The sequence below is a fragment of the Dendronephthya gigantea genome, unplaced genomic scaffold, assembly GCF_004324835.1.
Source record: "Dendronephthya gigantea isolate DGI-Jeju-01 unplaced genomic scaffold, DenGig_1.0 000029F, whole genome shotgun sequence".
Classification (NCBI taxonomy): domain Eukaryota; kingdom Metazoa; phylum Cnidaria; class Anthozoa; order Malacalcyonacea; family Nephtheidae; genus Dendronephthya; species Dendronephthya gigantea.
Genome location: NW_021163039.1, coordinates 555383 through 570379, shown reverse-complemented (window position 1 = coordinate 570379; position 14997 = coordinate 555383). Strand labels below are relative to the sequence as shown.

Genomic DNA, 14997 nt, shown 5'->3' with positions numbered 1-14997 from the left:
TAACACGATTTTGGTAGTCGTGTTATCATCTTAACAATAGCATGTGATCGTTTTGTTCCATAAAGACTTTTTCAATATCCAAATCCATTTCACGCATTGTTATAATTTCACCTGTTTTGGTGTAATATTCGTTATTGTAAATTTTGGTATGTATAAGTCTCATTCGTTGTATATAGGCTTCCCATATCGATTTTCCGCGTTGCACACGAGTTTTTCGTTTCACACGGTTTTTCTCTTCTGGGGGCGGCCAGTCCTCGTACGAAGTTCCTTGAAGCTCGCGAACTTGCGTCGAATTGCGACGAACGTCGCACGCGACATCTTGATTGGTTAAAAACGAAACTGGTATTGCGTGAGGCGAGAATCGTGATTCATGCGAGGACCGTGGGAACCAGAGACCAAGTTTCTCTTACAATTGAACTCGTACGAAATAAACCTCTAGACCTTTCAAAGATGGACTCAAGTGACCATTTTAGAGGTCTTAGAGTTTTCCTTACACTCAAAATGAATGTACGTGCATATAATGTATGCAAAGTCATAATTATGTAGATGTAGGGGCTAATATCAGCAGAAGGTTCTGGTAAGTTTCCAACGTGCTTAAATCTGATAAGATTTCCTGTTTACATGGGCTGGGTTTTTACCTGCTATAATTTTCTTATAAGTGCATTATGGTTTCATTGACCAGTATCGCTACGGAGACTGAATACAACTACATGTAGATTCTAAACATCCTGTACTGTACATTTTAATAGGTAGATCAATAATTTATTAGTATTTGTGTCTAGTTGAAAATAATCATTTAACTAGATTCAAATACTAATAAATTATTGAAAGTGACTGTAGTAGAATCTACTGATTACATTGTAGAGTATGGAATGCCTAGAATCCGATATGCACAGCCTGGAAATTCTGCCATTAATATATATCTATCCATGTTTATCCATATCCATTTATATATATCCATATCTATCTATCCAACCGTCTATGCTGTCTTGCAATCACTTGCAAATGACAAATTCCAGATCTTTTAGGATTAGAAGAAAACGAATTAATAATAATAATCTCTTTTACAGTTTTCCCCCTTTTTACTCGCGACATCTGTGCCCAAAACGTTTCGTTAAATGGGAAAATTTTATTCCAGGGAATGTAAACATTGCGGTTGGCCCAACCTCGATCAACTAAAACAACTATTTCAGCTATTTTGCAAAGACGCAAGTCATAAAATTAGCACTTTATATATTTAGAATAAACTTTTTTCATAGTTGTTAAATTACTCTCAAATATGATAACTTGAATGTGGGCGTTCTTAATTAGAACTTCTTGGTACCACCCATGCAAATAATATGCGGAAACTGCTCTACATTAGATCTTATCTATGCAAATAGAGTTCCGTGCATATAATGGCTTTTTAGCTATGTCCTTAAAATATTTCGTCATTTGCGGGTGAGGATCACACATGCATTAAATATTTCACATTCTGTTCTGGTTCTTTAGCAGTTCGTTGATTCTGACTTCGTTTCTGATAGATACTTTAACTAATTACTGTATCCAGTGTTATACGAGATCAGTGGTTCGTATCATGAAATTCATGTAGATCACATTCAAGTGATCTCGCTTTCATTTTTTAGCCAATCAGCGCGCCAATCAGGAGGGTTGTCAAAATACAAATCCATTCTGCAGTATTCAATCGATTCCATCTTTTGTTATTCTTTATAAAACTAGTCGAAATTTTGTGATTATATTTAGTTGTAAGAACTATAGTCCTGACATAAATTTGAAGCCGAAATAATTTATATCCCAAAAGATATCGGGTTGTTTCAACCGAGAAATGGATTTTCATTTGACAACTGGTCCTAGTTCTTTCCCGCCATTCCCTGGCTCCTGGCTTACTGGCTAAACATGATTGACATTGTTTTGATGTAAGCTGCCAAATAAGGTCATTGTTACGGAATTCCCAGTCCCCGCGCGCGTCCTCATTTGCCGTTCTCGTTTCAAAATTCGTATAAAAGCCTTCCGAAAATCGATGTTCAGCCAGAAGTATATGACAGGGTTCATGAATGAATTGCAAAACGTTAGGATCTTCATCGTTGCACCGACGATGGATTTGTAGCGTTTGAACGATTGGTCAGCGAACGTCTCGGGAGAAACATTGGCCGTGAAATAGTAAATAGTCGATGGACCCCAGCAGATTATAAACACGCCGACCACAACGGAAAAACTGATCGTTGCTCTTTTCTCTATTTTCCATTTCTCGACGCGTACGACCGTTTTCCGTCGACGATGATCGGGTGTTGCCGACTGAAAAAGAAATGACATGATAAATGATAAGTTTACCTCGTGAGATTCGCGATACAACCTTGGTATTAAACCCCGCCTAAACTTGCAATTTTTATTTTGATTTCGGTGTGATTTCCTTTTTGATAGATGTAAACGAGTGGGTAGTCTTGAATGCTTTGATGTGTAGGTGCCCTTATCTGCTCATCCCTGACTTTCCCACTCTTTCCCACCTCTTAAAAGCAGAAAATCACACAAAAATCGCAAGAGTAAAAGGGCTTGTAAGTTGGTAAAGGATAATGTTCAATCTTACATGTGCAGCACTGTGATCTTGACAGAATTCACACAGCGTCTTGCAATAAATATAACAATGAGACGAGAACATGATTAAGAATGGAAGAAAAACGTTCACAGATATTGCTACAATGCTCCACGTCGAAGTCGGCGAGTTCGTGCATTCTTTGTCTTTCTCGTTACGCCAGTAAAACGGCATCGTTGCAACGATCAACGCTTCGACCCAGCACGCAACGAGCACGCAAATCATAACGCGTGCACGCATACAGTTCATATACTTGAGAGGAAATTTGATGTTGAGAAATCGTTCGATGCTTATCACCATCAAACTCATGATCGACGCATACTCGGTGAAGAAGTACGAGAATCGGTAAAGATCGCAGACCAATCGGGCGTCGATGTTTTCCGACGAGGCGTTTTTTTTCGTTATGTACAGCGGCATCGCGGTGACCGCGCACAGCAGGTCCGCCAAAGCTAGGCTGAAGATGGGAAAGTATTTGACCTTGCGCAGTGATGGTTGCGCGTGGAACGAAAATAAGACCAGAATATTTCCGAAGATAGTAAACACCATCACGGCTCCCAAGATGGCGCTGATAACGTCCGTATTGAGAGCGACTTTGGTGTCATTCTGAAAGAGGATTTCCTCGGAACTGTTTAGCGGAGTTTGCATCGCGCTGCAATTCCGCGTTGTTTACTTGAGCGTTCAGGTCGAACCTGGAAGTGCAAAGAAAGTAAAAAGTTATTCTCTGCTTCTAATCTTTAGTTTCATTCCTTTTTAAGCATTCCTACAACGGCTGAAAAATCACTATCCGGTGGATAGCGCCATCGCTGGATAGCCTTCGTACCAATCGGACCCCAAATAAATCATTAAAATATCCACTGCCGGCTTTATGTCGAAAAAGACGCGTCATACGATATGTCTCTATATGAGTGGTCACCTATTATAGTTTGATACAATGTGGTGTCGCTCAGACCGATTTCCAAAGGTTGTTATACTTGTGAATTGTGTACCACAGAAAGTTTCGCTTGAGGACCTCGTGTGCAAGGCTGGCAGATCCTTTTAAGTTCCGCATAGACTGGAATAGTTGGGGAAAACATTGGCATAAATACTGCAGGTAGCATATTTGTATCTGTCAATTGCCAGTCACGACAAACTACACACGCAAGCAAAAATGCAGGACGGAATGAAAGGTTTTTCGCGATTTGGTTCAACTCTGCAGTGCATCTGTAGTCGGACTGCTTTATATCAAGCGAGGTTATAAACAACCAAATTCAAACAATATATTTTCAAAAATAACAAACAGATATAATCGAAATTCGCAAGCACATCAGCCTGTTGATTATGCAATAGGCGCGATTTCACAAACTCTCGATTCAAATGAGACCATCTTTATTTCATATACATAGCCGTAGATCTATACCTTTGCGTTTCCACTGCGGTTTCAAAACTGAAATAATCTGATGCGATTTATCCTATCACGAAACCAATTTATCTCCAGTAGACATTTGCCAAGGCAAGTGTTGTTGTAATAGGAGTGTACTATTGACTTGAAAGCTATCAGTATATCGCATATAAACAGTAGCTACAAACAATAGAACCACCATGAAAAAAAAACATTTCAGGCGTCGTATTGACGTATACATGTATTCACTTAACTACGCATTTTGTATTAAAACTCACGAAAATAAATGCACGCGTTGTCTCTAGGTAGTTTAGCCACCAAAACATTTAGCCAAATAGCAGACTCGTATACCTCGACGGTGTCACTGAACAAATTACAACAAATTCAAAGCGTCAAAAATCGTTCTCCTTTCCAAAACTCAACGCGAATCTACCGCAGTCTTCAAGCATTTAGTCTAATACCAGATTTAATTAACTTTTATGCGAACTATGGAGTTATCCAAACTGGATTATAGCATCGTCAGAACCGCTTTTACACCCCCCCCCACACCTAACAGACGCATCTCTGACGTAATTCGTGGTTCGTAAACGGTTCAAAGCGGTTCATATCTCTATACAACACGCCGGTACAAGAAGGCTAAAGCATGTTTATTTTGATACATGCATGAAATAACATTGAAATACCGCTGTTTTGATAGGCCCGGTGATAGAAACCATGCAGGAATTCTTAATCTCATAAAATATATGTCCAAATGCTGCTCATGTTTATATGCTAAGATGATGGTCAGTGTACAATAGCCTTGTGGTTAAAAAAAAGTTCGAAATCAATTGCTTGTTTTTATTGTAAATCAGAACTCGGAAATTCAACATTATATAGAGAGATATATTTTTATTCTTGATATGATGGCTGAAAGAACTCTATTATGGTCGGCCTAAAATAGCAAAGTATTAATTGACGTCATGTTATAATGTCATAAGTATCTAATGACCATAATTTTACCCATTGAGTTTCACCACATTTCATGGTTTGACGCTTGTGTTTTCATTGAACACATTTAAATCATTAAACCGTCAATAATTAATTGTTTCTGTTTTTAAAAGCCTATTACAATTATAGTGTCGGCGATGAAAAGACAATTATAAGCGAAACCATGCAATATAGTGATACACTGTTGCAATATATACACTTGTAGTTGCCGAAAATGCGTGGATCTCGTATACGCTGGGGCTTGTCTCTTGCACAAATATTTTGATTACAATTTAACGAGACACCGAAACTTGACATGATTTTTGTTACCAGCTTGCATGCGCTGTCCTTTACAGTTTCAATTAACGACCCCCTTTTCCGAATAATGGCTTGCACATGTATATGATAATTACTTTAAACGATTAAAAAAAGTTTACTTAAAAAGTTTACTATAGCAATGTAAACAGCATGCGAAGTATTTTATTACGAGCTCTTGGCGTCAGTTTATGTAACTGCGTCTATGGGTGGTCGGTGAATGATATTCACTACATAATTCCTGGTCAAAGCAAATATTTTCATGCGATATGCGTTTGAACGTGTTTGGAAAAGCTTTGAACTTGTCAGTTATTTAAGGCGTTGAAAAAACGCAGGGTGCCCAATACGTCGAATTAGCCAGGTGTCACGCAAATTTGAGGTACATTACACCACATGGCAAGCAAGATCATATTGAATTCTCACACTGAATCAAACAAACAATATAATACAAAGCAATCGTGCAGCCAAATTCGTCGTTTCACCCTTCAGGAAAGTGCCTTTAGCGTCGAGCACAGCAGTCTGCACGTACGTAAAACAAAACTCTTTATTTTTAAACAGAACTCTTTGTCCCAGAGTAAACATGCGACTCACCTTATTGGCTGCATGCAATCCCACGAAGCTCCTCAAAGACGAATTACCCTAAGGACAGAACAGAGAACATATAAGAATAATTATGTGATATTAGTTTTTAAGATCATGGATTCATTTAGACAACCATGTATAGTGGTTTACAGGGGCGGATCCACGATTTTGGTTGACTAATGCTGAATTCGAGCGCCGCAGGCGCGAGGCTTCCTAGGGGGGTCCGGGGGCATGCTCCCCCGGAAAATTTTGAAATCTAGACTCTCGCAAACACGATTTCCCGCATTTTGGGAGCGGAAATTTGAAAATTTGTTCGCCGAAATCAATCGTCAATTTTGCTTATAAGTATTTGTATCTTGGCAAATATACCTAATCTGAAACATACATTTTTCACTTACCTTTGCATATATAGTCTGATGGGCATTAGTCATTATCATTATTTTGCAAACATACCAGACGTCAAAGATGCCTCCTTTCGTACTTCATACTGTTTGAAAAGGAAATACGGGTTATCTTTTGTTATGGAAAGTGAAAAACGTTTCACAACACAAAAAATAGTCCTGCATTGCCTTTTATTGTTGCTCTAAAATATTATGCCTCGTTGCTCGGTAAAAGGTGAAACAGTGCAGGAAGACTTGACAACTGCCACAGCAAAAGAACGTATCAGGAACGCTAATCTAACAGTCAATCTTTTATAAATTGTTCAAGGCAAGGGATTTTCCAACAGCAGCAGATAATAACACAGTCAATGTTTATAAAATGTTAAGGCAAAGGGTCTTCCAACAGAAGCAGATAATAACACAGTCAATCTTTTATAAAATGTTAAGGCAAAGGATCTTCCAACAGAAGCAGATAATAACACAGTCAATCTTTTATAAAATGTTAAGGCAAAGGATCTTCCAACAGAAGCAGATAATAACACAGTCAATCTTTTATAAAATGTTAAGGCAAGGGATCTTCCAACAGAAGCAGATAATAACACAGTCAATCTTTTATAAAATGTTAAGGCAAGGGATCTTCCAACAGAAGCAGATAATAACACAGTCAATCTTTTATAAAATGTTAAGGCAAGGGATCTTCCAACAGAAGCAGATAATAACACAGTCAATCTTTTATAAAATGTTAAGGCAAAGGATCTTCCAACAGAAGCAGATAATAACACAGTCAATCTTTTATAAATGTTAAGGCAAGGATCTTCCAACAGAAGCAGATAATAACACAGTCAATCTTTTATAAAATGTTAAGGCAAAGGATCTTCCAACAGAAGCAGATAATAACACAGTCAATCTTTTTATAAAATGTTAAGGCAAATAATGCTTGTCAACATTCGCAAAACATGCCATAGTTGGTCTTTACCAACAACATTTGGAGCATGCTCGGTATAAGCAATTTCCATCTCCCAGGGTTCTGAAACAATGTGAAAGGTCATGTAATTGGTATGAATATTGCTTTGATATCATAAACATATTAACTTTGATAAATATTATGCTTTCATATTGCCTCTGCAACCTCTGAATATAAAGACCTCCCAGCCCCTGGATGGCAAATTAATTACTCCAGTTGAACCTCATGGGCTTGGTAATGTTATAATGTCATTAATTAATGTCTAGTCTAGTCTGAATCAAGCAATAGTTATAAATATGAGGTTTTGCTACTTCTGTTCTACCTTTGCAGCTGAGGACTGTAGTTTATCATATTACGCCAAGAAACAAATTTCTAGCACAAAATGCCCGTATATTACTCAGGCTGTGTGCAAGTAAATTTAGTAAATACATCTTCCCAATATCAATATATCTTAAATCGTAAATACATATTCCCAGTATCAATTACTCAATATATCATACTGAGGATGGCATCATGAGATGTTGAAACATGTTTACTTTTAAAAAATCATACAATTTAATATGTCATTGAAGTTACTCACTTTAAAGCTCTCAACTCTCCACCCTGACGTTCCCATTCCTTCGTTATATGCCGAGGAATAAGCAACTCGGCGTACAAATCACGAGTATGCTTACCACCTCGAAAGGGATCCCAAGCTTTTGTTTGTTCGACTTTTGACAAGGCTTTCATTTCACATTCCTTCCTAATCGACTCTATTTGAATAGCCTTTTCGTCTCGAAAGAATGAGCAAAGTTCGCTGCTAATTTGCATATCGTCCGCCATTTTGCTTCGAGAAATGCGGGCGATGAAAAATTAAACATGCAAGAGTTGAAGCGGCGGTCAGCATCAGTGGATATGTATAAATACATTAGTAGCATCAGTAAAACTCAAATTCCACAAGAATACAATAGACTTCCTGTGGGAAAACACGGTTAGAGGACTCGGGACTGTTGCTAAATCGTGCTTCACTGGCGCAAATTATTCCCCACTGGCGCTGCATAGACACTAAATATTCCCCACTACATATCTAATTGCATATATTTTACTTTAAAACATTGTCGAATTTAAAGCGTGACAAAAATATCGGCTACGCGATAAAAAAGCGCCAAATTGACAAATTCTGCTGCTACCTTCGTCTCCTTTCGATGCTGGACAATTCTCAACTCACTTTTTAAGTTTTTAAACATGTGTGTTGTTTCAAAGTTTAAATGAGTGATTAAGCTACGAAAGTGAGTATTACGAAACATTTCGCATATTATTAGAAAATTTTGACCGATGCTTTAGCATCGGTAGCATCAGTCTGGATCCGCCCCTGGTGGTTTATACCGTATTACATTACATTGCTATCTCAATTCTCAAATGACTAGCCGAAATTATCTCCCCCAAATCTAGGACAATCTGTATCTATCTATCAGTGGTATAATGAGTAGCTATGTAATGCTATAATGCTATATAACAATATATGAGTAGCTATATCGGAAACGTGATGTTTCTAAGCTCAAGGACGCCCCGTCTGAAATGAAATTTGCATTATATATAATAATAGGCAATTAATTTATATAATCGATATCAAAGCATTTAAGTCCTAAGGTTTTTACATACATATATTATGCTTAAACGTACAACAGTATAACCACATAAATGAAAGCGTCTATAGACATCTCACTATAATATCATATTTACAAATTCCAGGCACCTTCAAACCGACTGTGAATTTCTCTCGATGATTCACACAACGTCTTCTTCTTAAACGGTTCAACGTGCTACCATGGGTTATTGGTAGGGACGATTGATCGCGTTCAGTCTGACTGAGTGTGAGTGACCCACACGTAACCGGAATAACGAAACTGTATATTATGAGAATGCTGAATAAATCTGATTCGTCTGGTCTTTGTTGACACGTTCGTGATCACACGTACTTCGCCCCACAATTCATCAATTTGATGAGTATATAATTATATAATTTTTGACCTATAAAGTTCTTCTTACAAACACGTCATCAGTTCCGTTTGACGCTCGTGATAAAATTCGTATGTATATTTTAATATTTACAATCAGTGTATTAAAATAAATTCAGAAGAAAGTTTGTCTTTATCGTTTAATTACAAATTTAGATCAATTGATGTTGTACCAATCTGATGTTTTACAGCCAAAAATAAACGCTTTCAAAAGAAGAATACGTTCTTACACATATTAATAATACATATATATTGTACTCGTATAAGCGAAACGTATGCAATTATTCAAACGCACCTTGCTTCTCCGGGCGCTGATCAAACGCAGCTGTATGGCCTTGCAGTATCAATGCCAACTCTGAAACACCAAACATATGTACAAAAAATTAAATTCGAACGTTCAAATTATATACAGTCACGCAGTATTTTGCCTCGTCAGCAAAACTTGTGCTTCTCGCCTTTCTGAAAATACCGTAGGAAATAACCGTTGTTATTTCACATAAACCTTTGGCAACAATCTGACAAGCATATCAGACGTGTATTGATAACACATGCACCTACCTACCTACAGGTTATATGCAACTGTCAATAGCCAATTTAGTGCTAAGCCATCTATAGGAGAGCGATTCAAAGAAATACTATAACGGAATTTAAAACAATTATACAGTATAACATAGGGTTGTAAATGTCTGTTCCTGGAAATGACGTAAAGGTAATGATGTCAGGGATTCTGAGAAACGAAATAGATCGAGGAAATACGAAGATACTGGAAATTCCCTTAGAATTTCAACGCTTAGAATTTGTGCGTGTTGATAAAAGAACTCATTCGAACGCGGTAGGGCGCAGTCGATACTTAATTGTACATATATGCATGGGTCAATGAGGAACATCTTCTGACCTAAATGAACTCGACCATACATCTTGAATCATCGGGAAGTGTTATCCCGCTTTTTTTTTCGTTGACTAAGTTTCGATATTTGAATGTGCATCCCGTGTACTTTGGAGACACCATCGGTACTGAAGTAACTGAAGTATATAAACAACAGACTGAACTATACAGATACCTTTATTCCGCATTTTTGCGATAGTCACTGCCATATATAAATATCGATAGCTTAAAATGATTTAATTACTTTGTCACGATAACAATCGAAGGAAACTTAACAAACGTGACCTTCCATGCAACCCCCGCAGCCGCAATGCACGCTCTGAAGTGTTATCAAAAGATTATCTATGAGCTTTCGATCGATAAAAATTATTAGACGTTTTCAGGAGCTGAAAGAGGCATTTAGAGAACGTTTTTGTCCGTTTGAGTCGGGGATTCGCGTAATTACAAACAAGCAAGTATCTCCTTAAACAATTCATCAGACTGAATAATAATAATATGTCATTAGACCAAATCATATTTCTCTTTAAGTTCACACGAAATGCATTTCAGTCAACATCAAAACGTTTTGTCATGTTGTTGATATCGGTCACAATCATGTAATTTATGTTATTTTTCTGTTTTTTTCCGAGCATAAAATGACGTTTTACCGCAAGGAAGGATTAGGAAGGATTAACTATAGTCTATATCACGTTTTTATATTCGGAAATTCCTGTTTCTAAGCCGTACGTTATTATATATCGCTATTTACACAGCTTGTGTTTGCTTTGCCTGGAATGCATATATATATATTACTGATGGCTTTGGTGATTGATTCTTACACAAAACGTGCAAAAATAACGAAATGCCATATACGTATTATAGATACACTATAGATAATTTGTAACTGAATGGAACCGATTCTTTGAACCGTTAATATTTGTATATTATTGACTTTGACTATAGGTATTGGCATGACAGAATTGGCTATTTTGTATTCAGAATCGTGTATTACAGTGTTTTAAGGTCTGTTCACATGATCCAATTTTGTCAGTTCCTTTTGATGGATGTTTTATAGTCTGTTGACTTGCAATATATATTATGAACAGCAAACTGATCAACTAAGGCCGACACAGTACTGCTTTATCAATAACAAATTACATTCCATACGTCAAAAATGAATTGGATCGTTTGAATGGCCTTTAGAATGCATGCAGGCGCATCAAATGTGGTATATATATATCATTAATATATATAACAGTTGCCTAAAAACTACGATAAACACGTTTACGTTTCCACGCCGCAAGGGCCTTAATTCGTCATGCATGCATAAGAGAGTTGGATCTCTTAGAGCAACTCCCGAGAAAAAGACAGTGCATGAGGACGAAACATCGAAAGCGTTATTTGCCTTTGGCATTTTTACCAAATTTTATGATTTTACCAGAGTTATATTACAAGAAAGTGCGATCACGCTGTTTCTTGCTTGTATTAAAACCTACTAAAAATTTACTTAACTTCAAAAACTTTGTTCAACCGAGAGTTGAAAAAAAGCTGCGGGTACGCGGGTACCCCCCAGAGGAAGGTTTGCTTTGAATGAGGTTTGTGAGGAAGGTTTAAAGTTAAACAATCTAATTGATCACATGCAAGTGCCAAAAATTCAAATATTTCTTAATGCTGGTTGCCACTTGACTCACTGAGTGACGTAACGTTATTTTGAGGAAGTTTTTGAAAACTTGAAATCCTACCCGGAGTAAGGTTGAACTCTTTTTGCAACTCTGGTTCAACCGGCTTTATAGTAGGTTATATATAATTGTTATTTTTCAAAGTTTTTAAAGTTTCGACACAATTTTAATAACACTTGCCACTCGTGCAGGTAAGGAATATGAACGATTATTATCTTTTTTCTTTGGCTGTATAATTTCAAACATTATCAAGCATTTCGAGCATCATATTTCAAACATTATGATTATTTCATTAACTGATTCAAGATATATTTTGTGAGTCATTTATCTCTCAATTTCAGCATTTCCCCTCCTGAAAATGATAAAGTAGACATGCAGAGTCGGGCTGCCATACTGGGTTTTTATCTGTATCGTTCCGTCTTTCAACATAAAAATTTCAAGAACTCTAGATGAGAGATAAATATTTCAACGATGCAGCTTTAACTACCGTGTCGCAAAAACAAAGCATAATTAAAGCCATGCGTGCATGTATGCACTATGTATATACTTTTTAGAATTTCCACATCAAATGAAGCTCTTTGAACTGAAGACTAAAGATAGTTTTCATTCCGAGATGCATTAATAAGTTTTAAGACGTAGCCAAAACTAAAGATATGTTGATGGTCCCATGCACGATAAGTCTTATTTGCCGTTTTTCGGATGTTTAAAGAGGTTTGGTGGGGAAGAAAGAATATTACCCAGATAATAACTCATCATCAATGGCTTCATATTCTTCCGAAATTTGTGGGTGAACATGCAACATGCATGCATTCAAAATGTCCGCCGTATAATTTTGGCAATTGTATTTAAATATATCAAGATTATTTATTTGAATATATATATACAGTCTTAGTATACATCAGAATTTACAAGTGCCATTATTGGCCATCATATTTTCGCATCTCGCGTGACTGATAACATACTAAAACAAACATGCAAGCCGCATTAGCACATGTAAGCTAATCGATCAACGACACTCCTGTTATTGCATGCATAACCCGTTAAAGGCGGTATTGAGGCTAATAAGGCGGTTTAAGGCTATATAAGCATGTTTAAAGCGGTTTAACTGCAAGATTTTGGCGATAGCTAAATATCTCTCAGCTTTTCACAAGTCCCATGTTTTTGGCTACAACTTTCTTGGGAAATACACGTTAAAATTCCAGCCGAGACAGAAATTAAAGAAAAACGCCTTTTCGAATTTGTCAGTATATTGCCATGAATAATAATGCAATAGTTTTATAGTTCCAATTTTCCACGGATAAAAAAAAGATGGCAGAATGACAAACTCAAATTTTGTTTTCGAATTTGAATCAATTGAGGAAATGATTTTGAAATGTTTATATCGCATCAAGTGTAGTGAGGAATGGATCCCTTTTGAATACGGGCATATAGTATATATCAAGCAAAAGGATATTGTGTTTTATTATTACTTATTGATTTGTACTTTATAATTTCAACAGAAAACTTTACAGCCTCTAAAGTTCGTCAAGATAGCCAACCTCGCCTATTTTTATGTCATCATCGAACATTTAAAACTGTTATTGTAACCGATTTCAGAATTTGCAAAGAGTATATATATATTTAGATTCTTATAAAACCGGCCGTCGAATTAACACAAACCACACAGTTAGTTCAGTTGTAAATTTAATTGGTTCAAAAGAGGAAACGTCATCTTCAAAGGCTCGCACGCAAATTAGGTCAAATTTCACCGCGTTGAGGTGAAAATCATCTTGTCAAAGTCACGTTTGAAACGTTTCTATCGAGAAAGTTATCTTGCATGTCGCTTCCCCTAAACGAGTACCCAAGTAGCACAATAATACTTTCTAAATGCTCAAATGTAATATGGGATTTGTTGATATATACATCACCAGAAAAAGCCAGGAGAAACCTACCTTATAGATTCTCTGAATTGATTGAAATCTTTATATACCGTTGCTGACATAAATCAGTTTGTAGATATTTACATGCACTTGCTTGCATTTTCAACAATAACACGCGTGAAGTTCATATTTGATTTATATATATCGACATGTTAATGAATCACACTTATCAAAGGAAATTTGAATGATTAATCAACCACATTGCCGCGTTATCTTTCGCATTTAACGCACACGTCATATAGCGTCAGCATTAAGTATTTATTCTTTTCTTTTCGTTTGTCAATATCTGATTCCGACAGCCCTGAATGTAACCGAAATTTCTAGTCTTGACCTTAGTTTGTTTCGTTATCAAAGACTTTATTATAACAACAAAACCACGAGATTGATTTGGTAATTGCCAAAAAACAAATATACCGCCTCACAACCCTTTCGCGGTAGCCAGCTTTATTTCCTAATCGTTATTGATCAGTACGTTTGCATTTCAGGAAATAAGTTGACCGCTAGCATAGAAAATAGACAAAACTTACCCAAAACTTATGTCAACGCTCGTGTTCTTAAGCACGTACGACGAAAAGACTGCTATTAATATAACGTTGGAAAATGCAAAACACTATAGAAAATATAAATTCAGTTCATGAATGTCAAAATTACATGACTACATATACAATACAACGGCTTCTGCGTTTAGACCATCATGCACAACCCAGGAAGACCCGTTGACAAAATTGCTCAAACTTCCCACTGATAATCATACATGTTTTAATTTTTTGGAGGCTTGTTCAACATTCATTCATTCATAAGTTTTTATTAAATATTTAGACCCTTATTGTATACAGCTTAAGAAACCAATATTGTGTTCGATAGCCGAATTCATATTAGAGACGCGGAAAACTCGTCTTAGACAGGAAACTCATTGAAGACAGGAAACTCGTCTGAGTGAAATGAATCCGTTCACAGAGGGGTTCCTCGTCCGACGTTTCCCGTCTAACTTTCCCGTCAAATTTATGGCCGGACAGCACATTACTTTTGAAATAGGCATTACTAATCGCATTTTTTATCATCGTGCAGTAAAATCAACATTTTTTTGTCTTCAATGTAAAAACGATTTGGCTGCAGTTAGTATGGCATTAAAATCAATTCAGTGAGGATTGACTTGTAGTCTACTCTATGATGAACGTTTGTGGCTGGAAGGTAAAGTTTCTTTGAAAAATATGAACTTTTTTCTGCGAAAGAGCGTGTTAGCATTGGGTCAGTTGTTGTTTCCGCTTGCTGTGAGTCAGCTGTGTCTTTGTTGACAAAAATGGGACAACATGCGGAGAATAAACTGACTCATCCGCAAAGGAAGCCTTGACAAAATTTATC

At 36.7% G+C, this 14997-nt stretch overlaps 1 protein-coding gene across 3 annotated transcripts; it reads right to left on the bottom strand.

Annotated features, from left to right (window-relative positions):
• Window positions 1-1216: 1216 nt before the first annotated feature.
• Window positions 1217-10191, bottom strand: LOC114523989 (octopamine receptor-like). 3 transcript variants are annotated; one of them, XM_028545075.1, is made up of 6 exons: window positions 9735-10191; window positions 9468-9527; window positions 8911-9376; window positions 5841-5888; window positions 2585-3279; window positions 1217-2295 (listed from the first exon to the last, which is right to left on the bottom strand). In XM_028545075.1, the coding sequence occupies exons 5-6, from the start codon at window positions 3233-3235 to the stop codon at window positions 1891-1893; spliced, it is 1056 nt and encodes a 351-aa protein (XP_028400876.1). In that variant the 5' UTR covers window positions 3236-3279; window positions 5841-5888; window positions 8911-9376; window positions 9468-9527; window positions 9735-10191; the 3' UTR covers window positions 1217-1890. The 3 variants fall into 3 exon arrangements, with proteins under 3 accessions (XP_028400876.1, XP_028400878.1, XP_028400877.1); XM_028545077.1 differs by lacking the exon at window positions 8911-9376; XM_028545076.1 differs by lacking the exons at window positions 9468-9527; window positions 9735-10191 and having other exon boundaries at window positions 8911-9437.
• Window positions 10192-14997: the final 4806 nt, after the last annotated feature.

Excerpts from the sequence above, each read along its gene's own strand:
- LOC114523989 (XM_028545075.1), bottom strand. The coding sequence starts at position 3,235 with ATGCAAACTCCGCTAAACAGTTCCGAGGAAATCCTCTTTCAGAATGAC. Across the intron at positions 2,296-2,584 it reads AAGATCACAGTGCTGCACAT|TCGGCAACACCCGATCATCG; the intron begins GTAAGATTGAAC and ends TTTCTTTTTCAG.